Below are 24,364 nucleotides of genomic sequence, written 5' to 3' on the forward strand. Positions count from 1 at the left end.
GTAAACGTTTAAAAATATTTGAATTAATTACTGAAAGTAGTTCCATATGACCCATCCGCCAGCCTCCACAACTTAAATAGTGCCAAAACATATACTGCCACGTTTAGAATTTTATCGCAGTTATCTTATTTCAATTCATTGTCATTGTCATTAAAATAATAAATGATTCAAAATAATTTTATAATTAAATCCAGATCATATTAATAAAATAAGCTATTGGCTAAAATGAAACCACTGACTTGGGCGGAAGTGACATGTGTCGGATGGATATGCAAGTGCCGGTGTAGTACTTCATTCTTCCTTTTCTTCCGTGGCCGCCGTTGAGTTAGGAGCGTGGTTCCTGGCGTGCCGTGAAAACTTACTAAAATGGTGAGCACAATTGATGTTTTTCCCCCCGATTTGAGCGTGTTTTCAATAAAAGTTCTTCATTTCATTGTTTTACGTGCATGTAGGCCACAAGTTGTTGTTTTTTGGATGAAATGTTAGGCGTTAGCTAATATGCTCGCACTACAGCGAATCTCGGCAGCCATTTTGATCCAGTGCGGCGTGTATACACGTGTAGTCATAATTTGGCAGCTGACTCCAAAATTCAGACGTGCTTATAAAGAACGTTTTTTTTCTCCTTTTAAAAAAACTCAGTTTGTATTCTAAATATACTTCAACAGCCTTGACAACTTATGTAGGGACGTTGTTAGAAATGTCAACTTGCGTGTTGTGGCCTAGCCTTATGTTTAAGCGCAGATGCTTCAAATTTGGGTTGCATTAGACAAGTATTGAAGAAATCGTTCACTTTATAATGTCAGTTTGTTGTTTGTTCATCCTCATGTTAACAAAAACAAATATTAGAGTCATACGATACGAGCAATCTGAGGGTAAGTAAATGATGGCGCAATTTTTATTTAGCCTGAACGATTATTTTATTCCACAGCATTGTTTCACTGTATTTAGAGTAAATATTTTGCACTATATATTTCCCCCTAAAAAAAGAATGTGGTACTCTTGCTATGATGGTGTAATTTGCGTCCTACTCTGTGATCAGTGACAGTTGCCTGCTGTCTCATGCTGGCACAGTAGGTTGATGAAAACAAAGACTGAGCAAGATTCAAAGTTCTAACTGATGAATACACCTGGTAATATGTGGAAGTTATTCATAAGTCTTTTTGTTGTTGTTTTAGGCTTGCGCCCGACCGTTAGTATCGGTCTACTCCGAGAAAGGGGAGACCACTGGCAAAAATGTGGTTATGCCTGCAGTGTTCAGGGCTCCCATCCGCCCTGATATTGTGAATTTTGTGCACACCAACATGCGCAAGAACAAGCGCCAGCCCTATGCTGTAAGCGAACTGGCTGGTGAGTGTTGTTTTAAACCCATAGTTAAAATGTCACTTCAATGATATTCCACCTTGGTCTGTGTTTCTGACACCTGATGATGCTGGAAGTCCTGATGAGCCTGTCTGTTTCTGGAATATTTGACTACGGTATGACATGATCAAATATAACTCTAAAAAAAAATGTTGTTTCAGGTCACCAGACCAGCGCCGAGTCCTGGGGCACAGGAAGAGCTGTGGCCCGTATCCCCCGTGTGCGCGGTGGTGGCACCCACCGCTCCGGACAGGGTGCTTTCGGAAATGTATCCTGAACTAACTCTATTTACTTGTCAAATCTTTGATTGTAAGCAACCCTTGCTGTGATGGTGTAATTTGCGTCCTACTCTACGCACAGCGACAGTTGCCTGCTGTCTCATGCTGGTGTGGAAGGTTGACGAAAAAGCAAGTCTGAGCAAGTTCACATATATTTAAGTATTAAGGCCTGTTCACACCAACAAAAATGGTAGATGGGCTGAATGAACATGTAAAATCACTCTCTGACAGTTACTGACCTTATAGAAAAGCAGAAATACAGTGGTTGCTATTCTTTGTTATTCTTCCTTAGCTATTCACTCTCTTAACAAAAGCAGCTGCTCTGGGCATATGACTGAAAAGCACAGACCTTACATTGCCCAGTTTTCTTCAGTGTAAAAATAAGATTAGAACAGCTCTTCGTTTATAAAAAAAAAAAAAAAAAATGCAAATTGAAAACCTGCAGATGTTTTTGTTCTGAAAGCCTTTGTGAACATGTTTAGTGTGAAATGTTGACCCTTGACTCCACTGTAGATGTGTCGTGGTGGTCGCATGTTTGCCCCCACAAAGACCTGGCGCCGTTGGCACCGCAGAATCAACGTTAACCAGAAGCGTTATGCCATCTGCTCTGCCCTGGCCGCCTCTGCTCTGCCTGCCCTGGTCATGGCCAAAGGTGAGTGAACACAAGTCCTTCATGATGCTTTCTTTTTTTACAAGTTGGGGTCTCCCTGGGGTCCATGTAATCAGAGTGCCTGTATGCACTGTATGTTTTATGTGGGTTGCCACCTATTGGCATTCTGCTCAATTCAGTGCAAAAGAGACTTCAGTTTGCAGAAGGGCTGAATCAAGCTATTGGTTTTTCCCTTTCGAAGGCTGAGAACAGTAATGTAGAATATTTTAAAAATGACCATACTTGTATTTGATTTTATTCGGTTTCCCTGACTTGTAACAAATGTCAAATGTTTCAGGTCACCGCATTGAGGAGATTCCTGAAGTCCCAGTTGTCGTTGATGATAAAGTTGAAGGATACAAGAAGACTAAGGAAGCTGTGCTTCTCTTGAAGAAGCTTAAGGCATGGAATGACATCAAGAAGGTGAGCTACTCTCAAACTCTGATATTGACTGAAAATGTTGCAGTTTACCAAAATTAAATCTTTTTGATGCTTATTTCTGGTCTCCAGGTTTACGCCTCTCAGCGTATGCGTGCCGGTAAGGGTAAGATGAGGAACCGAAGGCGTATCCAGCGTAAAGGACCATGCATCATCTTCAATGAAGACAACGGTGTGACACGAGCTTTCAGAAATATCCCTGGTACGCAAAGTAATCTTGTATTTGACCTTTTTCTTCACATGAACACACTTTATACATGATGATATCCACTTCATGGTCCGTGTTTATGAATCCTATGATCTTAGTGGAAGTTCTGACTCTAATTGAAAACAAAGTATTTCATGTTTTTCTAGATAGTTGTAAAATCATTAACTACAAAATATCTCTTCTCAGGCGTAACACTGCAGTCTGTGAGCAGACTGGACCTGTTAAAGCTTGCTCCAGGTGGACACGTCGGACGCTTTTGCATTTGGACCGAGGGTGCCTTCCGCAAGCTGGATGACCTCTACGGCACTTGGCGCAAAGCTTCCACCCTTAAAGTGGACTACAAGTGAGTTCCCTTCCCTTTCCTTTCGGTCTTATCCTCTTCTGGTTGTGCTTGGTGCAACAGTGATGAGCTTACACTTTGTCCGTGTTTATGAACACAATGATAACATTAAAAGTTCTGAGTCAACATATGGTGTCTGAAGTCCCACTTGATCAAATGCACGCCTAGATATATATAAAATTTGTAAATATTAAACATAAGCTTGTGGACTTACTGCTTTTGTCATGTTCTAGCTTGCCCATGCACAAAATGAACAACACAGATCTGAACAGAATCATCAAGAGTGAGGAAGTCCAGAAGGCACTTCGTCCTGCTAAGTAAGTTTTGGTTACTTTGATTATCATATTGTAAACATCATGCAATGATGAGATTCCTACTTCAGGTCCGTGTTTCTGATTAATGATTGTATTGGAAGTTCTGAGCCATCTTGCTTTAAGTCACAAAAGCTTATTGTTTTAATCTACAATACAAGTCTTGTAACAAGTTTCTTTATACAATTGAAGCCTCAAGATTAATCGCAGAGTGTTCAAGAAGAACCCTCTGAAGAACCTGAGAGTGATGATGAAGCTCAACCCCTACGCCAAGACTGCACGTCGCCGTGCTATCCTGGAACACAACCCTGACGTAAGTACCCTCATGACCAACAAGTCTTAATTGTCTGATCACTAGCTGAGCAATTTCTAAACCTGTGAACTCTGCAGATCAAGGCTAAGATGCTGAAACCCAAGAAGAAGAGGGTTGTGAAGAAGACCAAGGCCAAGAAGCCTGCAGCTGCTCCGGCTCAAGCTTAAGGCTCATAAACAGACTATGGAGTTCAGAAATGCTTTTCAAATAAAACAACTGTTGAAAATTGATAAATCTGTCCTTTTTAATCCACTGCATACCACTTAAGCACTGCCACATTCCATAAGTTGTCATTTGTTAAATAAATCTCTTATTATAATATACAAGTTTGTATAAGTTAAATGACTGATTTTCTCTCACTTTGTGAGTTAAAGACTGCACATTCACCATACTGAAATAAAGCAGAACACAAATTATAACAATGAAATGATGTAACCACTTCAGGGGTAGCTGAAAATGTAAAAAAGGTTGACATTTAGAAGGGGGGGATCCTTTGCATTTAAGTTTTTGCGCAGTGTAGTATCAGCTTTTTGATAGCTTTTGCAATCAAAATTACACTTAGATTTTGTCATAAAAAGTATCAAACCAATATTTGGCAGAACGGATTTCAAGCGCTATATCAGAGGTTTGATGCGTTGTTAATTACAGCAGTATGCATGTTAATACTCAAGACAACATCTAAAATAAGATGGGGTAGATTCAGGAGGCAGCTGTTTGCCTCAGGGTAGAACTGGAGATGTTGCGTGTGAAGGAACATTAAATGGTTGGCTTAGAAAAAGATGGCTGCTCTCACATTCCCACACTGTGAGTTGGAGTTGCTGGCTGGTTTAGCCCAATAGTGCTGCATAGCCATCCAGCAAAGTCAACCTCCTCTGCCTCTGAGTTCTTTATGAAGGGATGGACCTGAAAAGATATTTGTTAGATGTATGAGGTGCATTCTTGCAATAGAAAATAATATCTGTATATGAAGACTGACAGAAAAGCATTGTTCCTACCATCAATTGCTTGAGGTCTGCTCTTTCTGCTGGATTTTTGATTAAACTGAGCAAAACAAAGAAAATCAATGAGCAATAAAGTATGAAGAATGTCAAAATATTGGTGATAGACGAAATATGAGATGGGACGCAAAACTCTTCCGCAAAGTTTCTCGAAGGAACACAATACTTTTGCGAGCGAAAGCTAAAGAAATAGAATTCTACCTCCCATCTCATTTTTTTACATGTCCATTTAGAGGCTCCGTAGTACGGCAACAGATTTCAAACTGATTTTTAGTTCAACCACTAGATGGCGCAGCAAGCTCCACTGAAGAAGCATTTGTGCATTTAGAAGATGCTTTTATCCAAAGCGGTTTTGAGTGCACTCAGCATTTTAACCCACGACATGGCTAGTGTCATGCTCTAATAGGTGAGGTACAGAAATAAAACGAAATGCAAACATTACATTTTTGCTTACCATTTGTTAACAAAGTCTTGAAATTCTGCACCAAAGATGCTTGGTAGCTTAGGAGGTGGCTGAAAAAGGAAAAACGCTCCATTAAGCCTAAATGAAGCAGCCAATAAATCCTTTCATTTAATTAATTCACTGCCATAAAGCTGTTTAATGATCTTATGAGCACCACTTTAAGCTTACCTCATTGACAATATAGTCAAGCAGCTCGAATATAGCCATGGGAGGTCTGCTGTCTGGACCGTATGCTAAAAAGACAAACAGATAAAACAAAATCACTGTATTTTCTGATGATTATTTACACCTCGAGCATAATTGATCAGTCACATGTTCTTGCAGAGAGGATGGCAAACAGTCACTCACAGCTGCCGGGTCGACCAGGGGGCCTGGGTTTAGGGGAGGCCTCGCTGGCGGAGGGGTCCCCCTCGAGGGGCTGACCAAAGATTTGCTCCAGCTCCTTGGCATCAGGTGGTGGGATAGGGAAGCGTCCGATGGCCATCTCCACCAGAGAGAGACCCATGCTCCATATGTCAGACTGGACAGAGTAGTGAGTCCCTTGAAGGCGTTCGGGCTACAGATGGACACAGAAAAATAGGAAGGAGGATCATACAAAGAGGAAATTAACATTATCATTCAGGAAGAGATATGATGAAAAACAGCCTGAACAAACAGATGGCTGCCTTGAGATACTCCAAATCAAACATCCAGTAATCACACTGTCAAATGATCTAGAACCTAATAATATGGTAGAAATATATCTATAATTTTTTTTTGTTTTTTTGCTGAGAATGTAAACTTACAGACATATAGGACCTGGTGCCCACAAACGAATTGGCCATGGAGTCAATGAGCTGTCCACTAACACCAAAGTCACACAACTTGATCTCACCACGTGAGTTCACCAGGATGTTGGATGGTTTTACATCTGCAAGAAAAGGACAAGGTCTTTCCTTCAGTAAATACTGTGTCAACAGAAAGAGTAAATGAACAGATGACCGTTTGAGATAGCGTGACACCAATCACCTCTGTGCATGATCTTGTGTTTCTCCCGCAGGTAGGACAGGCCTTTTATCACCTGCATGAATGGAAAGAAGACGGGTCCAAACAGAAACAGAAAACATTACGCATTGTACTTCAGCCTTATTTTTTGGAAACAGTCCACAAGATATCAAGGATATTTTTGAGATAGTTTACAGAGATACTGACCGCAATGCTAACTTTGCCCAGTATTTGTTCTGGGATCTTGCCTGCTTTCTTCAGGGACTGATCGAGGGAGCCGCCATCCTAAAAATTTTTTTTGATGGAGATATATTCAGCAGTTACTCTTATATTGTACCTATAAAATCAAAGGCAGTGTATAGATACTGAAAGGATATTGAACTATATATATATATAGTCTCTTTTGCTCACCAAGGCTGCATTATTTGATACAAAAAATACAGTAAAAACAGTAACATTGTGAAATATTATTCCAATTTAAAATAATTGTTTTCTATTTTAATATATTTTACAATTTAATTTATTCCTGTGATGGCAAAGCTGAATTTTCAGTATCATTAATCCAGTCTTAAGTGTCACATGATCCTTCAGAAATCATTCTAATATGCTGATTTAATGCTCAAGAAACATTTCTTATTATTATCAATGTTAAAAACAGTTGGGCTGCTTAATATTTGGTATCATGGAAACCAGGATACATTTTTTTTTCTCAGGATTCTTTGATGAATAGAAAGTAAAAAGAACAGGGTAATTCTGTGTCAACTCAACCAGAGGTACCCAGCTCAAATTTTTGATTTTGTTAATATTTTTTCTGTAGAAAGACAAACATAAATAGTGACGAAACCCAAGATATTAAATGTCACAGATGTGTATTTACTGAATAATCCACTATTTTGTAGAGGGGGTCAAAATGACAATTTTCACCTGAGATTTGGAGCCAAATTAGAGGGGTGTAAAAATGACTTTAGAAAGATGGTAGCATCATTATTTTATTTTTAGATTGGTAGGCCTGTTAGTAAAATCTGTTGACTTTAGCAATCTCGGATTCATTATATGCCAACAGTGACAGTTCAAAAATAGAAAAAAGCACTTCTTGTGTTTTTTGCCTCAAGTTTGCATACCTGTAAATCAGGAAAGGGCTTTTCACACTTGAAATAGTTAACCCTGGGTCATTTTAAGCCCCTGGTAAACAAAATCCTCCCTTACAAAAAAAGAACTGCAGTATATTGAAGTACAACTGCCGTAAAACTGCAGTACAAAGTAGTATAACTGCATTATAATTAAGCACAACCATAGATTTGCAGTATAATGAAGTATAATCACAGTACAACTGCAGTACATTGAAGTTCAACAGCAGTAAAACTGCAGTTGTATTGCAGCTATACTGCAATATTTCCGTTTTTTCGTGTCCAAAAAACTGCAGTTTTCTATATGTAAAAACTGCAATGATCTTTTGTAAGGGCTGGGTTATCTTTATTCACGTTTCACACTGCTAATAGTATACCCAGGGTTAACAGTTAATCCTGGGTATTCATAAACTGACGTTTCACACTGCACATTCCTAAACCCAGGGATAAAGTGCTTATCTGCATATTTGCGGTGCCAGTGTCACTGACTAGACAAACGCAGCACGTGACCTGTTTACATTAAAGGGATAGTTCACCCAAAAATGAAAATGATTTACTCACCCTCAAGTTGTTCCAAACCTGTAAAAATGTCTTTGTTCTGTTAAACACAAAGGAAAATATTTTGAAGAAAGTTTGTAACCAGGCTGCACCATTGATTGCTTCCATAGGAAGTCGGAAAAAAAAAATACTATGGAAGTCAATAGAGTACCTCAGGGATGACGTGTTTTTGTAGGCAAAACCCGGAAGCGAGATAGCATTTTAGGACTTCCGGTTCCATCGCCCCGAAGTCAATGGGTTTTTTGAATGGGTTTTTGCTAAATCGCCTGAAATAAGGTCTGTGGTTAACAAAGCCTCTAAATTTTTTCACGTTTTGATCTATGACATAAAACACACCAGTTATAACCCGCTTGTGATTTTTTAAACCTTTATTGTGTCTTAAAAATGGCGGTTGCTAACAAATTGCTAAAAGGGACTACTTCCTTTGGCGGGGACTTTAGACGTCATCATGAAAACAGGACATTTAGACAGCATTTCTCATGAAAAAGTGGATAAGTATTCATACACAGCGCAGATCATAATCAGCGAGCATGTTTTTAAATAAAGTTGTTTTCTAAATAAAGTTTGAGGAAGCTTGGTGGTGGTGACATTGATCCGCAACCATGGTGTGCTGTAGTCCGTTTATAGCCTACTGTTAGCTTTTTATATCTGACGACTTTATTTAGGCTTCAAAATATATAAATGTTGTGTTAACTTGTAAAGATTATCTTGATAGACAAAACATGTAAGTGTCATAACACAGAGCTTATTTTTTGCGATTTACCAAAAGTCTATGGGAAAAATGCATTGGCTTTCGATCGAGGGAACCCGTGCGCCGCTAACTTCCGGGTTGGCCTACAAAAACACGTCATCCCTGAGGTACTCTATGGTGCCCCACAACTGTTCAGTTTCCCACATTCTTTAAAATATCTCCCTTTGTGTTCAACATAACAAAAAAATGTATACATGTTTGGAACAACCTGAGGGTGAGTAAATAATGACAGAATTTTCATTTTTGGGGTGAACTATCCCTTTAAGGGACACTGCGTGTCCTCATTTTACACATTGCTGACTGTAATATCAAGTTTTTTTCTGAGTAAACTTTTCAAACTATAAAGGTAAGAATGAAATCTCTTCTTTACTCCAATTGTCGCGTTTTCCATCGCCGTTTGACATTTTTCTTATCATACACAGAAACGACTGTTTATACATCGCGTGGTGTTTCCGTGACTGCCCAAAGCGCGTGAATATAAAGCACACGATTGGTTGTCGGTTGCTAAGCATCTAGTTTTAACATTCTAACACAGCATCATTTCAAGTTTTGCACAGATATACGGAGTTAACACCAGAGCAGGGTTTCATAACCCGGGGTAAAAAAGCGGTGCTAACCCCGCATCTAAATTACAAGTGTGAAACGCAGTGTTTAGAACGACGATAACCCGGGGTTAATCGCAGTGTGAAAAGCCCTGTATTAAAGATAGGCCTATCTAAATATAATAAATTAATATTTCCTTTTGGTATCTTCATTTTAAAGGCCCTCAATATACATCTGTGACATTTAATATATTGGCTTTCATCGCTATTTATGTTTGTTTTTCTGAAGAATATATATGAACAAAATCAAAAATTTGAGCAGGGGAAGTTTCCGAAATTTGGTTGATTTGTCATGGAATGACCCAATAGCATTTATTAAATAGAAATCTTATGTTACAATAGAGTCTTTACTGTCAGTTTGAATCAATTTGATGCATCCTTGATGAATAAAAGTATTAATTTCTTTCAAAAAATCGTACTGACCCTAAACTACTGAACGGTAGTGTATATATTAGACAGATAAACTCTCATATTCCTCTGTATAATGTTTGACACTAAGAGAGGACACAGTACCATGTTCTCCATACAGATGCTGATCTCTCCATCACTGTAGAAAGCCCCGTAGAAGCCCACTATGTAGGGAGAGTTACATTCATGCAGCACCTGCAGCTCTCTGATGATCTGATTCCTTATTGCTGGCTTGATCTCTAGGTGGATCAACTGCATGAAAATAAGAAAAACAGGCCTATTTTAATGTGACCTTTATATTACAAAAAGAAAAAAAGTGGAAATCAGTTTGTTTTAATAAAAATCAACCCCTGAAATTGAAGAAACATTTTTATATTAATGTTTTACATTCATACTGATGTTTACCATGTTGCAATTTTGTCTTTATAAGTGCAGTGCAAAGCATAATTCTGAAGCCTCAATCATTTCTTTCAGTACCAGGCAGAGCTTCTCTCTGTAATTGCCAGGATGTCTGCATTATACAGTTAGCTGATAAGGAGGAGTTCCTTCTCTGTAAGCATACTGTCAGTTTTTTGTATGCTGTAAATGAGTTGTTTGGAGTTTGTGTGCTGACTGCATTTCGGAAGCTCTTATATTAAGAACCATTTGTTTTCATCGCAGTATGTAGTGGACTACTGGTAATTTGGCTTAAAAAGCAGATGTCTTTTCTTGGACAAGTTTATTAGGAAAAGTGTCATTTGACTCAACTGCAATTAGCTTCACTATATGCATTACATGTGCAATAAATGTCACAGTATCCATTCAGCATGCTAAGAACAGAATGTCAAGGCTTATTGCTGCAATGTCTAACTTCTTCCAATCTATAAAAAGACATGATGACATGAATAGCTGATGCCTCCTGGGGCAAGCAGCTCTAAAACGGCATCCGATCGATTCAAGGCTGGAAATGACAATCAATGGACTTCAGAGACCTTTCTTGCAACTTGAAGCTGAAACTGAAATATAAAGTTTGCTTTACCGTAACTTACCTTCCTGGCCATGATGAAGCCTGAGGGTCTGTGTAAGACCTTGAAGACCACTCCTCCATTGCCTGCACCCAACTCACAAATCTTCTCAAAGTCATCATCTTTTAACTCTCCAACCTTCTGCTTTTGGGTGAGGAAAGCTTCCAGGCGTTTCTTCTGCTGCTCATCCAGCTCCAGTTCCTCTAGCTTCTTCTGCAAAGCTTCCAGATTTGTTCTAACACAAACACAGACAGAAATTAATTTAATTTCGAAAATGTCAAAGCTAAATGGCTAAATCTACAACTCAACACAGTCATGAGGATGTGCAGGGGTCCTCTATATGATTTCATTTCATAATGCCCCCAGAACATTAATGTTTAATAAATGAACTTTTATTGATAAGTTTAAAGAAGAAGAATTAAATTAACGTTCACCTTTTGATTATTACTGTTACCTCTAGTAATTATGTGTCTGATTTTTAATTTCCAACTTTTTTGGGGTTCATTTTAAGCCATCCATATAGTAATTTTTAAACAATAGTTGGGTTAAATAAAACTGCCCAGCATGTTGGGCAAACATTTAACCCAACCGCTGGGTTTGTCCAAATTTAACCCAACTTTGGTTGTTTTTAACCCAGCATTTTTAGAGTGTATTAATAAGCAATTTGATAAATGTTTATTGTTTATTAATTTTAATTTATTAAACATATTAATAAATGTTAATTTCCTACATACTTTGGGTTCATTTTAAGCAAGCAATACAGTAATTAAACAATAGTTGAGTTAAATAAAACTACCCAGCAGCTTGGGCAGACATTTAACCTAACCGTTGGGTTAAAACAACCCAATTGCTGGGTTTGTCCATTTTCAACCCAACTTGGGTTGTTTTTAACCCAGAGGTTTTTTTAGTGCAACTAAAATAAAATAAGTTGAAGTACTAAAATTACACTAAACACTAAAAATTATATAAAAATTAATTAAAGCTACATAGAAATATAAAAAATCCTAATGACAAAAACACATAAAATTACTAAAACATACTAAAACAAAAACTGAAAATATAAACATGAAAGCCATTTAAAAATATGAACAAATAATACTAAAATAACACTGCTACAGTCTTATTCCTGCTTTTTTGTTATACATTAATATGCCAAGACAAGGATTCCTCTCTTGTGATCAGTAAGAATCCAGACTCTTGCATGCTGAAACATATTCCCATCCCTAAGGCAGAAAACTTGTAGGGATATTGAATACACTATTGTAAAATGTGTGCGTAAGTGGTATGAGGGCTTTATAACATCTTCTTCCTAAAGCTCTGTTTGAGGAAACAGGGAGTTCCTCTAAGCATGCGAGCCTTTCCCTTGGCCCTGTTGTCATGGTGATGTATTTCCTTAGCTTTCTGCTGGAAGAGTGAACTTCCATGACCCTTTGCTCTCCATCCTCTGCATCTCCTCCAACAACACTCTGTTCTTCACCATGGCTTGACTGCATTTACCAGGTGGATTTTAGGTCAATCCAGAAACAGGATCTTTTTTGCTTTCAAATGAACCAATTAAAAGTCTTATGATTCAGATGTTGATACCAATTAGGAATTATTTAAACTTAATCTTTCCTGCAGCTTGTGTTTCAGTGGAAAAAAATCCCCAACGCTCTGGTGCCACACATGTTGCAAACATCTGTGATGCGGCTGTATCTTCAAATTAATGTTTCAGAACCAACGGACACCATGAGCCTCAAGGGCTTTTAAGCATCGAGCCAATTCAGATGGAAAACACGTTGTCCTGCTGTTGAACAATGTTTCAGGCCACAACAAGTGACACTTGCACATAAATTTACATCAAAGCATGCTGATCAGTCCACAACATATCGCAACAAGCTTTGCTCCAGAACAGACGGCACGACTCAGGTGGATGAGAGCAGCACAAGTACTCCAGGATGTCTTTGTCTCATCTATATGCAGAATGGGGCGAAGTGTTTTCATTTTTGACAGCAAGGCCAGTTATAACCATGGTTACGAGGCTGCTGTGTGGGTGTAAGTGGGTGGCGTGGACATGCTGTGGTGGAGACGTGATAATGGTGAAGGACGCAGAAGATGCCAGAGTGGAGAAAAATACTTCACAACTCAAGAACTTGTGTTGCATGTAGGAGGGCAAACAATGACTCCATATCCAGAGTGATTCCACTGCAAGATTTCTTTTCTGCTGGAATTGTCAGACCAGCAGCTAGTTCATATTTTTACTTGCCGATGCCATGCCAACATTTTTATTGGCCCCACCACAAAAAAGATACATTTCATTTTTCATTCCACAGTAATATCTGAAAATTATCTTCATGTATTATATTACAATAAATTCAAAACTTATTTTCTAAGAAACAATGACAACTACATGATATAATTCAAAACATAAATTGGTTTATAAAATGCAAAACAGCAAATCTGACAACAACATTGTTCATCAATACATCACAAAAAACTCAAATGATAGAAGGATACTTCAACGCTGGCAAAATGGGTTTAAATAAAACTTGGCTGCCTATACAGTCAAAAGGCGGAGAAAAAAAATTGAAATCAGTTCTACCTGAGGACAGAGAAAGAGAGCTGCTGTCTCCCCTTTTGCCAAATAGGTAGGAAAACTTCAACATCCATAATACACTGGGCATGTTTCCATCCAAGGCCACTCCCACCAGTCTGCTGAAGATACGCTAACCAGAGTCAAATACCCACTTGCTTTAGTTAGAAATACTTCTTAGCAAACTTTTAGTCATAACGGTTCCAACTAGTACAAGAATTCAAAGAGTAAACATTTAGCAGGAGTGAGTTACTTTCAGTTTCTAGTGAAGGATCCAGCGCATTGTAGGCAAAGGCTAAAGGCTGCAAAAAATTGTAAATACAGAGAGAACGCAGCGACGGACAATCTGAAAAACCATGTTTGTAGTCAACATTTCAAACTGGATGGCCACGGACATATTGTTTTAGGACAAACGGAGGAGAAAAACTGAAAGAAACTTCCGTTCTGTCAGTTCCATCCAACCACCTGAAGTGAAACGCAGTCGCGTACAAGTAAAAAAGCTGTTGCCATTAGCTTAGTCTCATTTCAAAGGCTGTCCTCCGGAGGTCGCATTTGAAGGCTGCAAACGTCATCAAGGCGGTCTCATTTAAAGCTGCAGTCCGTAAGTTTTGCCTCTTTGTCGCCATCTCTGTTTGAAACCTGCAATTGCAGTTATTTGCGGAATTGTTATCTTTACGTGGGGTATGCATCGACACGGCTCCTTAGCACGGATGAATCTAATGTTTGCTGTCAGTCGGTGTGGATACTGTACTTTGGAATCACTTATACTACAGGGCTGTTGAATGCTCGAATCTGTTTGGTTGATCAACGTTCTAAGGTGTGCAATTATTTTCAGTAATTCTAGGCAGGTCTTGACCGCATTACAGTTCCATATCACTTCACCAAATGATTTCAGTTATTTCAAAAGGTTCTTACAGCCTACAACAGCAAAAGAAACAAAACCCACAATGACACTGACCAAGCAAATAAATATAGTACACTATAGGATGAAAACGACAAATAAGTGTCATGGTTTTTGCCACAAAATACGTTTTATTGTGTCCTGAAAGAGCATACGCTCTCTTTCAAACGCACACACGTACTTTAAAACGTCAGTACAGACACACTCGCACAGAAACGTTTTGTCAGCACTGCTAATCAGTAAAATGACTCACTAGCGAGGTAATAACTGTACGATTCTTGAGGTAGATAAACTTATAGTTTCGTTTCGCTATTAGTAGAGACAGTGCTGCCGTGAGAGATCCGGCATATTAATCAGTCCCACACACAAGAGTGTTTTAAGGACAAAAACCTGACTAACGTCCTGAAATACACCATCAAAACAGTGTCTTGAGGTGTGGTAACCATAGTATAAGCAGAATAATTGACTCCGGGCCATTGAATTCCTAGAAAATAATGCATACCCGAGGTGGTAATGCGGCCACGACGTGAAGCAGAGTGTGCATTATTTTCTAAGAATTCAATGGCACGAAGTCAATTATTCCTTAAATATTCTACATCTTAAAAAAGTATGACCAAAGTAAGAATTTTCACTGGAAAATGTCATCTGAACAAGTAAGTTAACATGTCTGCCACTTTTGTTCTGACCAACTGAGGAAAAAAACATTAGGCCTACAATAATTCACACTACCAGTGGTGATTAAATCTAACGATCGCTTAGCTCGGATCACGTCAAACCCTGCAAATTATTATTACGGTTATACTTTGTTCTCAAAATGTTAATGTTAACAACATCAGCATTGCATGACTGTGTATTTAGTGTGTATTAGCTTTCCCTGTAGATTTTAATTTCTGTAGCCACTCCGCAGTCCGACGTCTTTTGCTTTTGACTACAGGTTAATCTCCAGTTGTCACTGATGATTGTCATTTGGACCTTTCTGGATTACAATCTGCCATCAAAATGATAAGTTTAATTATTCCAGCTTCTGTGAGAAAAGGCTATAAATGATCCGCCACCTGCAGCATCCTCACATGCCATACAGCCTACTAGCTGGGATGCAAAGACGAACGGCTGCATGCTCAAATTTCACGCGGAAACCCACCAGTACCGATTTTATTATAAAACATTACTACAAGCTTACCGTTGTGAATCAGGCTAAGATAAGGAGATAGTTTTGAGGAGACAATTTCTGTTATAGTTTTCCCCGAAATTCTAGGTTTTTCACTTTAATTGTAATGGATTCTGTGATTTAAAATTCATCATCAAGAAGAGTGTCTAATAAAATTAATTAATAAAATCAATTAATTGAAAATGGAATCTTTAAATTAAAAAAAAAACAAAAAAACATTACATACACATGCATACATTCATACATGCATACAAGATGTAGGATGTAGTGACAACGCAGCATGCTGTGCTACAACCACTTGTTATAAAGTAATAAATAATTCAGTACTACTACGCAGTCAATTATTTAGTCTACCCTTTGATACACGTTTACATAAAAATGGCAGATTCTTTCTGAGAAAAGACAAAAATTGCATAAAAATGAAGAGTAAAAGCTACTCATGGTTTGAGATTCAAACACAGAAAAGCCTCTGAAGGCCCAAGAAGAGTACTTGAAAGAATCATAACTTCACTTCCATTTCCCATTTTTTCCCAAGCGTTTTTGAAGATGTGTGTGGATACAGTATGATCAAACACAGGAAATAAGTGGTCTGCTTCACATGTCGTGCCTTGGAATGTGAATGTAAACACTAGGGTGCACCGGGATCAGCTGAGGAAGCAAATCATTTTTCTCTGGGGAGGTGCGCAATACCAGAGACTGTGCTCTGTGGTCAATATTTAACTATACACTCCATAAATCATTCCTGTGGATACATTTGTGTTGTCATCCTGTAAAGCAGCAATTTAAACTCAGACATAAGCACAATAAAGGAAAAGAATTAGGGAACAGGTAGGGAATGTATAGGAATGATCAAGCTCTTCTTGATGCACTATAGCAGCTTTCATACACCCAGCAGTGCTCTTAAGTAAAATGGAGAGCAGCAGATGGTGCCATGGTGTGTGTGTGGTGTGATTGTGCAACACTGTAACACTGTGTGGTTTCCTACTGATTATCTTGAAAAGACACAATGCAGCATAGAGCTCATGGGAAACAATAGCGGCAGAGGTACTGCTGCCAATGAAGAGAGATGAAACAATATTGGCAGTGTACAAAATTAGCATTGCCAAGTGCCAAATGCAAGTAAAACTGGCTTTGGCAAGTAAATAAAACAATGTTACAAGTAATTGGGACAGTAGCCTTTTAAAAACATCAACATATTGCAAGTCAGGCACTTTTTTCTAATGTAAATAACACAAAATGTATTACTATTACATTTCCACAAAAATATTAAGCTGTTTTCAACATTGATAATAAGAAATGTCACTTGAACACCAAATCGGCCTATTAGAATGCAACAATTTATAGGAATAAATTATATTTTCAAAATATATTAAATAGAAAATAAGTTATTTTAAACTGTAATGATATTTCACAATGTTATTACAGTTTTTACTGCATTTTTGATCAAATAATTGCAGCCTTGGTGAGCATAAGAGACCTTACAGACCCCAAACTTTTGAGTGGTAATGTACGTGGTGACATACTGAATGTAGAATATTGGTTGCATTAAGCCACCAAAACAAAAATGATGAAGAAGAAAATCACATCCGGTCTTCAAAAAATTGTTTCATCGCTGTTAAGATAATATTTATGACCAGTACATCAATTTACTCCTCATTGGAGGCACTTACAATTGCATTCTTACTTTTAATTTACAAAATTAGTAAACATATGAAAGAGGTGATACATTTGAAATAGAGTTGCACGATTAATCGATTAATCGATTCAAACACCCATGTGATCTTATTGACAATGATTCGGCTATGTCTATTAAACCTTTGACAATGACCACAGCGAATATTCAGATTTGCGTTGACGCTAGCAGTTATCATATATAGGTATAAAACGGCTTCACAAAAAGTCTTTTCAACCACACAGTATCATTATTTCTGTGTTACAATCATTCAAATTATCACAGAAGTACTGGGATAAGTTTATAATTTTGATATAAAGACTGATGTCTACGGTAGTGATCAAAATAGAGTAAATCCCCTTTTGAAAGTGACTTGACGCTTCAAATGAAGATTGTATCGATTACATCGTTACACCAGTAGGTGGCGACAAGTGGCTGTTAAAAATTTGTCATTGAATCATTCATTCAAGTACGGAGCCCCGGACATGACATGTAGAAAAAAAAATAGTAGGCTAAACCGTGTGCACGATTTACTATTTTGTTCCCTTGATTTACTAAAACGTGTGCACGATTTACTATTTCGTTCCCCCGAATTAGTAAATCGATTCAATTTTTTTTCTTGCATGTCATGTGCGTGGCTCCGTATTCAAGAGATTTGTTCAAAAACACTGATTCATCCAGTAATGACACAGATGAAGTCTTTATGAGTGAGTCATTGAATCGGTAGGTGTGTTTGACTTTAGGGCTATTTAACGATTAATCGCGATTAATCAGATCCAGAATAAAAGTTTGTGTTTACATAATATATGTATGTGTACTGTGTATATTTATTTTGTATTTATAAATAGATACATACATGTATATATTTAAGAAAAATATAAAATATAAAAATATAAATTATAAATTAAATAAATTATATATAATATAAATTATTTATAATTTAAATTATCAATGTATACATGTAAATATTTCTTAAATTATTTAAATATTAAATATTTCTTAAATAAGTATGTGTTTAAAAATACAAAATAAATATGCATAGTACACACACAGATATTATGTGTAAACAAACTTTTATTTTGGATGCAGTTAATCACGATTAATCGTTAAACAGCCATATTCAACTTGAAGCGGTGTTGCACAGGCCGATCGACGATGTATGACATCAAAGTACCGCGAGAGTGATTCGAAAGCATACGCCTGCTCTCTAATCGCTCTGGTTGGTCGGTCTGCGCAGAGATTTGTTAAAAAAAACGCTGATTCATCCAGTAATAAAACACGTCATTAAATCATTCATTCAAACTTTTTTTTTTTTAATTAATTTATTCAAATTAATTAAATACATTTTAAATAGACTGCAGCAATTAACATTTTGTCAGAACCTCTAGTAAATTACATGGTATTTTGTTTAGTTGTCTATTCAGAAAAATTGTTATTCTCAATTTATCCAGAATCGTGCATATCTAATATGAAGATCTTCCCAAGCGATAAGCAAGAACTTATAAAATAATATTAACTGCACTCTTTGAGATAGGCTTGCCACGACAGATTTAAAGCAGAGACTTCTAGGAAAAAAGTGTTGTCACAGTATTTAACATTCCACTGAGCCTCTCTCTATAACACTGACTTCCACACGATTGAATCACCGCCACACACACACACACACATTCCAAAGCGAGCTCGCCTAAGCCTGTCCTGCTTTTCAGGAAGGAATATACTGTAATTCTACTTTACCGTCATTCTCACAAACATCACTTCTGTAGCACTATAGCACTGCTAATACTTCTTATTTATGCAGAAATAATAACCAGTTTCTATATACAAGACAGAAACTTTATCCTTAAATAATGAATAGTCTCTTAATGCCAAATGGAGAGACTACAAGAGGGAAAAGTGTCTGAGCCCTCAAGTGAGCTCATCGAAACAAGAGGCAATGACATGCACCACTGGCTGAGGCCGTGAGGATTGTCATTGGCTCGGCATCAAGAGGAGAAAAATCACAGGCCTGACAAATGAAGGTAGCACAGACAGAGGTGGTCGTCACTGTCACCATATCTGTCTGTGGAGATGTGAAGCCGGCAAACAAATCAATACGCCATCACTTGTATCTATATGGTAGTCAGTTTAAAATCCTGCATAATCATATACTGAGGCTCAGAGAATGCTGTCACATTAATTTAAATATCCATCTAGGATCAACAAAACACTGCCTGGAGTTTTGAGCCTAATTTATGGTTGAACAACATACAACAGAGGACAGCGGTGTTGTGTTGGCTGCTCTGTCCAAATATGATAAGGTATTCTCATTGATCTTAGTGGCAGGAGATGCTGCACTTTCATGTGCACCTGATGGATACTAAAAAACACTAATATATGGGTCATTCCATGAACAGCATGCATTTTGCGTTCCTCATTAAAATGACTAACAATAAATAACTTTTAATGTGTTAAAATAGATATTTTTCTAAGCACAGCAAAAAACATATTCAATAACTCTATATACTGAGGGCCGAAAGAAGTCTTTTATGCTCATGGCTGCATTTATTTGTTAAAAAATACAGTGAAAACAGAAGTATTGTTAACTAAAACTGTCTACCCTAGTATCCTCGAACCTGTTTGAGGATCCTCAAACCTGTAAAGTCTCATAGATATATTCCAACATTTATTACAATGTATTAAGCTAGCTTGAGATGGCACAATGCAATTTATTAACGTGTAAAGACTTGAGAGTAAATTTGACTGCACTTCAAAAATGATGACGCCACTGTTTTCTGCAGAGCTGCTTTAGCTGATTCGACTTTCATGATTGACACACTGAACTGAATTGAATCAACACTGAACTGAATTGAGCTGAATAATGGCCTTCTATAATGCTGCTTATAGCTTAATTAAACTCATTTTATAATTGATGAACTTTACACAGTTATTGAACTGAACTGAATCAATACTCAACTGACTGCTTCGAAACAATGTTTAAAATCTGACAGTTAATATCACTTGATTAAACTTAAAAAATGAGTGCGGAATGACCCATATTTGGTATTATGTAAGTCAACTAATAATCACCTTTAGCTTACAATTCATTCGTGGGCTTTAATTCTGTTCACACTTACAAGCACCAACACACATTCAAAAATATCCACACTAATACCAATACAATCAGATTAAACAATACCAAATCTATTAAGTATCCCTGTTAGAGTCAAACAATATTCTTAAGGTGCCAAACAATCTATGAATGAAACAAATCTGGTTTTGTAAAGACTTCTAACAGCTTATTCGACATGAAATGACATCGTAGCCCACTCACTCTGTGGCCCCGGTTCCGTTTATAGCGTTCCCATCTGGAATTGGGTTCAGTTGGATCGGCTCTGGCTTCCTCCTTTTTTGCATGATGACTCCTAATAGCTGGTTTCTCGGCAGTAAAAAGAAAAAATCAAACAGGAGCAATCTGATCCGCAGACTACACCAACTCACTCGCCGACAGAGCAATGATGCATAAGCTATGAATAGCCTATCACACCCTACCAATCGCTGTTTGCTTTACAATAAATAAATAAATAAAGACAGAATGCTGTCAGCGACAACCTCGCATGGTCCTCTGACAGGCAGGATGAAGGTTTGTTTCGAAGAATAGATTATTCACGGAGAAACTGAGTATTTCTGGAGGTGTACGGCAGTAGAGGATGGGTACAGAGATTGTCTCTTTACGTCATGAAAATATTTACATCTGTCTTCCGGACAGCATGACCGCGTGTGGACAATGACCCCATCTGCTGGTGGAATTACGTTATTACTCAGCATTGTATTCAATAGGCCTGCCTGCTAATTGAAACTCAACAATCTTTAACCAGCATCCAGTCTTTTGTGTTCATGTATCAGAATATAGACCTTTTAAAATATTAGGTTGTGAGTTTTCAACCTTTACACACCCAGACTTTTAGATCCCGAATATAAAAAGCTTATAAAATTTGGTCACGTTGTTTTTTTTGTCTGATCTAATTATTGTTTATTCAGATGATGTAATTAGTTTATGATAATTCTTCTCTGTGAAGTGTGGACCCCCTGTAGTACTTTCCCTGGTTGAAAAGATGATACAGGCCTATAGAAAAGTATTATTGCCATTCAGGTCACAACGTGCAATTGCGAAGTAACTGTCTATTACAAGTTTGAATTGACTTTAAAATGAAAACAAAGTCCCTGCTGCAAAACAAACAGTACAAGTCCATATAACTTCCATAAAAGAGTTATTTTAATAGAAAAGCAGCAGCCTGTGCCTGTGGTGCACACTGAATGTACATAATATAATAATTATATAACCAACACAATATGTTCTGCATTATATTTTGGTTGATGGTCTTACATCATTAACTTTTTGAAAATAATGGTTGATTTGTTACCTTTTGGATATATTATATATATAAGTGTGAATTTAAGGATTGGTTTTTGATTTAACTCTACAATGTAAACCCTAACGCTCAAAATAATTAAAGGGTTAGTTCACCCAAAAATGAAATTTCTGTCATTAATTACTCACCCTCATGTCATCCCAAACCCGTAAGACCTTCGTTTGTCTTCAGAACACAAATTAAGATATTTTTTGATGAAATCCGAGGGTATCGTTCAGATGTAAACACTGAAGCTCTGCAACGAAAACAGGGTAGCAGTATGACAGGGGGCAGACGAATTTGTTGAATAAAGTCGTTATTTTTGTTTTGTTTTTGCACACAAAAAGTATTTTCGTCACTTCATAATATTAAGGTTGAACCACTGTAGTCACGTCGATGGTTTTAACGAAGTCTTTAGTACCTTTCTGGACTTCAAAATGTGCAATGGTGTTGCTGCCTATGTGTGGTTCAGAAACCCTCGGATTTCATCAAAAATATCTTAATTTGTGTTCCAAAGACAAACGAAGGTCTTACGGGTTTGGGATGACACAAGGGTGAGTACTTAATGACAGAAATTTCATTTTTGGGTGAACTAACCTTTTAATTGGTTTGAGTAGGGCAAACTCAAATTAAACAAATTAGTTCAATCAAATTAACTTTTATGAGTATTTAGAACTTTCTTTTTCTTTTGAGTTAAAAAAAAACTGACACATTTTAAGTAATCTCAATGGTTTCATTTGTTCTGAGGTTTATGAACTTGTTTCTTTTAATTTAGACAAGCTTAAATTTAATTAAATTAAAAATTGTATTAAATTGAACATTATTCTATGCTTTGCCATGACTAATAAATGAGAATAAATGCTAAAATTAAGTGTTATATAATGTTTTTTGTTTGTTTGTTTTGTGCAAGATTAATGTTAAGGGGATTTAGTAGTGTTTATTGCTTTGCTATCCCAATTTAGAAGAGTTTCTGTTATGTGTTGTTGTTGTTTTTTTACCATCATGGTTACGAGTGGAGCATGGGCTTAGTTTGAGAACAGGTATCATAAATCTTTTATATTGCCGTATTCTTTCAGCAATTTGTATGCTATGCTAATGTTATCATAGCATTGTGCTACCAATTAGCATTTGCTGAATTAGCTAATTATAGCTATAGCTAAATTTCCACTACTAAAAATATAAGTTGAGATTACATGAAAATTTTAAGTTTAATGTATGAATTAACTTACTCAAAAATGTCAAGTTAAGAGCAATTAAAATGTATAAGTAGAAAATTGAAATTTGCCAGTTCTGCATACTTAAACTTTGAATTACTTAACTTAAAAAATTTGATGTAACTGATTTCCACAATTTTTTTTAGTTTTGCCAACTTATTTGGGTTTACAGTGTATTGATTGATTTTTGGATTAACATTTTTTTTAAATTATATAGAGAAAACAAATCATATTGGTTTAGAAAAGTCAGATCCATTATGTCTGTGTTTGTAATCATTATTATCATGCAAGACAGACATGTCCACCAGAAAGAAAAAGAAAAAACATTTCCGGAATGATGCTCCTAATACTATCCTGAAGAAGTGGAAAAAATAGAGATGAAAGATCAAAAATGGACAAATACTTTGCAGACAGGAAGGGCAACCAGTCCCATTTGGAGATTAAACATAAATTTATACAAATCTTCTTTACACTCCTTAAGGCCTTAAATCTGTCTACAGCTTAGTAAACAGATGCATCTCATTTGCTCCTTCCAAGCTGTTTCTTTTTCAGCATTTATCTATGTTCAGTCCAGTTATTGTGCTTTGCAGATTCAGCCTAATTACTTATCTCTGCTCATACTGTCCTCTCATCTACTGCACATTTTAGTGCTATTGTGGTTGCTATTATTCTTATACAATATAGTAACCTCTGTGCTCTGATGAAAAATGTCAAATAGAGAATTAAGTACTCTAAGGTCATTTGCGCATTACCAGGCCTACTAAGCGTGATAAGAAAATGTTTAGCCAACATTTCTGAATGTAGCTGCGTCTGTCTTGACTCTCAACAATTCAGCTTGCATAGAGATTGTGATTCAGTGTAAACAGTAAACTATAGCCTTTTCTAACTATAAGCATAATTTATCAGCAACTTACTCAAATCGGTGCAACAGGCAGATTTGCTCTGTCAGCTATTCTGATAGGCTCCCCCCTGTGATTTCATAAAAAGCAGATCGGGATAATTACTGAATTTGCATTTAGGTATGCAAGAAATCATGTTCTCTTAGGAACACCAGATATTATTAAAATTGAAGAGTTGTCAAATTAAAGATGCAAAAAGAGTAAGCAAAAACTGAAAATTATATTTATTAGCTGAAATTGATCTACTGTTATAAATGGTCTTGTCCTTTAATTTAATTTTATTTTTTTTTTCTACTCAGAAGGTAATTTTTATTCAGTACATGTTCAGTGTAGATCTGGAATCTGTGAAGGGCTTTACTTGCACAGATAATCAAAGATCTTTTATTGTCTGCATTGTCTTGTCTTGTGGAGCTACGGTAATGGCACATTATGAAGTTATTATGATGGATCTGTTAATGGATGGGCCCTGGATACAGGTAGACTCTGCTCCTAAATGGAAGCTTCAATTTACTCAGACAGATGGATAAAGAGACTGCTGTGTATTTTATTATTATCAATAAACATAATAAAAAAAGTCTATAGTATGAAGTAAAAAGGATGGTGGAAAATGACAACCCCAATCAACACAATAACCTTATAGGCTAGATTTATTGTAATGATTTTATAGGACATTAAAGTCACCATGAAATCAAAATGGACAATTCCTATTTTCTTAAGGAATACTGCAGTATTCATTATAAATGATTTATCCATGCACAT

The 24,364-nt window shown here is 36.8% G+C and overlaps 2 protein-coding genes and 6 non-coding genes across 8 annotated transcripts; 7 read left to right on the forward strand and 1 right to left on the reverse strand.

Moving 5' to 3' along the window:
- Positions 1-216: 216 nt before the first annotated feature.
- rpl4 (ribosomal protein L4) lies at positions 217-4,130 on the forward strand. The gene is made up of 10 exons (XM_051869728.1): positions 217-369; positions 1,176-1,347; positions 1,521-1,627; positions 2,151-2,289; positions 2,585-2,709; positions 2,797-2,926; positions 3,119-3,275; positions 3,506-3,589; positions 3,776-3,896; positions 3,974-4,130. Exons 1-10 carry the CDS (start codon positions 367-369, stop codon positions 4,061-4,063), a joined length of 1,128 nt encoding a protein of 375 aa, XP_051725688.1. The 5' UTR covers positions 217-366; the 3' UTR covers positions 4,064-4,130.
- Positions 1,001-1,098, forward strand: LOC127500387 (small nucleolar RNA SNORD16). Its single transcript, XR_007926338.1, has one exon. It is a non-coding gene; the product is annotated as a small nucleolar RNA SNORD16 (small nucleolar RNA).
- LOC127500386 (small nucleolar RNA SNORD16) lies at positions 1,681-1,779 on the forward strand. Its single transcript, XR_007926337.1, has one exon. It is a non-coding gene; the product is annotated as a small nucleolar RNA SNORD16 (small nucleolar RNA).
- LOC127500388 (small nucleolar RNA SNORA35) lies at positions 2,373-2,501 on the forward strand. The gene has a single exon (XR_007926339.1). It is a non-coding gene; the product is annotated as a small nucleolar RNA SNORA35 (small nucleolar RNA).
- On the forward strand, positions 2,977-3,046 carry LOC127500383 (small nucleolar RNA SNORD18). The gene has a single exon (XR_007926334.1). It is a non-coding gene; the product is annotated as a small nucleolar RNA SNORD18 (small nucleolar RNA).
- Positions 3,330-3,397, forward strand: LOC127500385 (small nucleolar RNA SNORD18). The gene has a single exon (XR_007926336.1). It is a non-coding gene; the product is annotated as a small nucleolar RNA SNORD18 (small nucleolar RNA).
- Positions 3,629-3,697, forward strand: LOC127500384 (small nucleolar RNA SNORD18). The gene has a single exon (XR_007926335.1). It is a non-coding gene; the product is annotated as a small nucleolar RNA SNORD18 (small nucleolar RNA).
- map2k1 (mitogen-activated protein kinase kinase 1) lies at positions 4,116-20,823 on the reverse strand. Its single transcript, XM_051869727.1, has 11 exons — positions 20,415-20,823; positions 10,816-11,026; positions 9,893-10,039; positions 6,549-6,626; positions 6,366-6,417; positions 6,143-6,267; positions 5,706-5,913; positions 5,526-5,590; positions 5,349-5,407; positions 4,892-4,937; positions 4,116-4,799 (listed from the first exon to the last, which is right to left on the reverse strand). Exons 1-11 carry the CDS (start codon positions 20,495-20,497, stop codon positions 4,686-4,688), a joined length of 1,188 nt encoding a protein of 395 aa, XP_051725687.1. The 5' UTR covers positions 20,498-20,823; the 3' UTR covers positions 4,116-4,685.
- Positions 20,824-24,364: the final 3,541 nt, after the last annotated feature.

This window comes from Ctenopharyngodon idella, chromosome 18 (assembly GCF_019924925.1).
Source record: "Ctenopharyngodon idella isolate HZGC_01 chromosome 18, HZGC01, whole genome shotgun sequence".
Taxonomy (NCBI): Eukaryota; Metazoa; Chordata; class Actinopteri; order Cypriniformes; family Xenocyprididae; genus Ctenopharyngodon; species Ctenopharyngodon idella.

What these genes read in the sequence shown, in the direction of transcription:
- map2k1 (XM_051869727.1), bottom strand. Translation starts at nt 20,497, where the DNA reads ATGCAAAAAAGGAGGAAGCCAGAGCCGATCCAACTGAACCCAATTCCA. An exon ending in GCTTCATCATGGCCAGGAAG is followed by an intron (nt 10,040 to 10,815) that starts GTAAGTTACGGT and finishes ATTTTCATGCAG; the next exon opens with TTGATCCACCTAGAGATCAA. An exon ending in GCATCTGTATGGAGAACATG is followed by an intron (nt 6,627 to 9,892) that starts GTACTGTGTCCT and finishes AAAAATTTTTAG; the next exon opens with GATGGCGGCTCCCTCGATCA.
- rpl4 (XM_051869728.1), top strand. An exon ending in ACCCTTAAAGTGGACTACAA is followed by an intron (nt 3,276 to 3,505) that starts GTGAGTTCCCTT and finishes GTCATGTTCTAG; the next exon opens with CTTGCCCATGCACAAAATGA. An exon ending in AAGGCACTTCGTCCTGCTAA is followed by an intron (nt 3,590 to 3,775) that starts GTAAGTTTTGGT and finishes ATACAATTGAAG; the next exon opens with CCTCAAGATTAATCGCAGAG.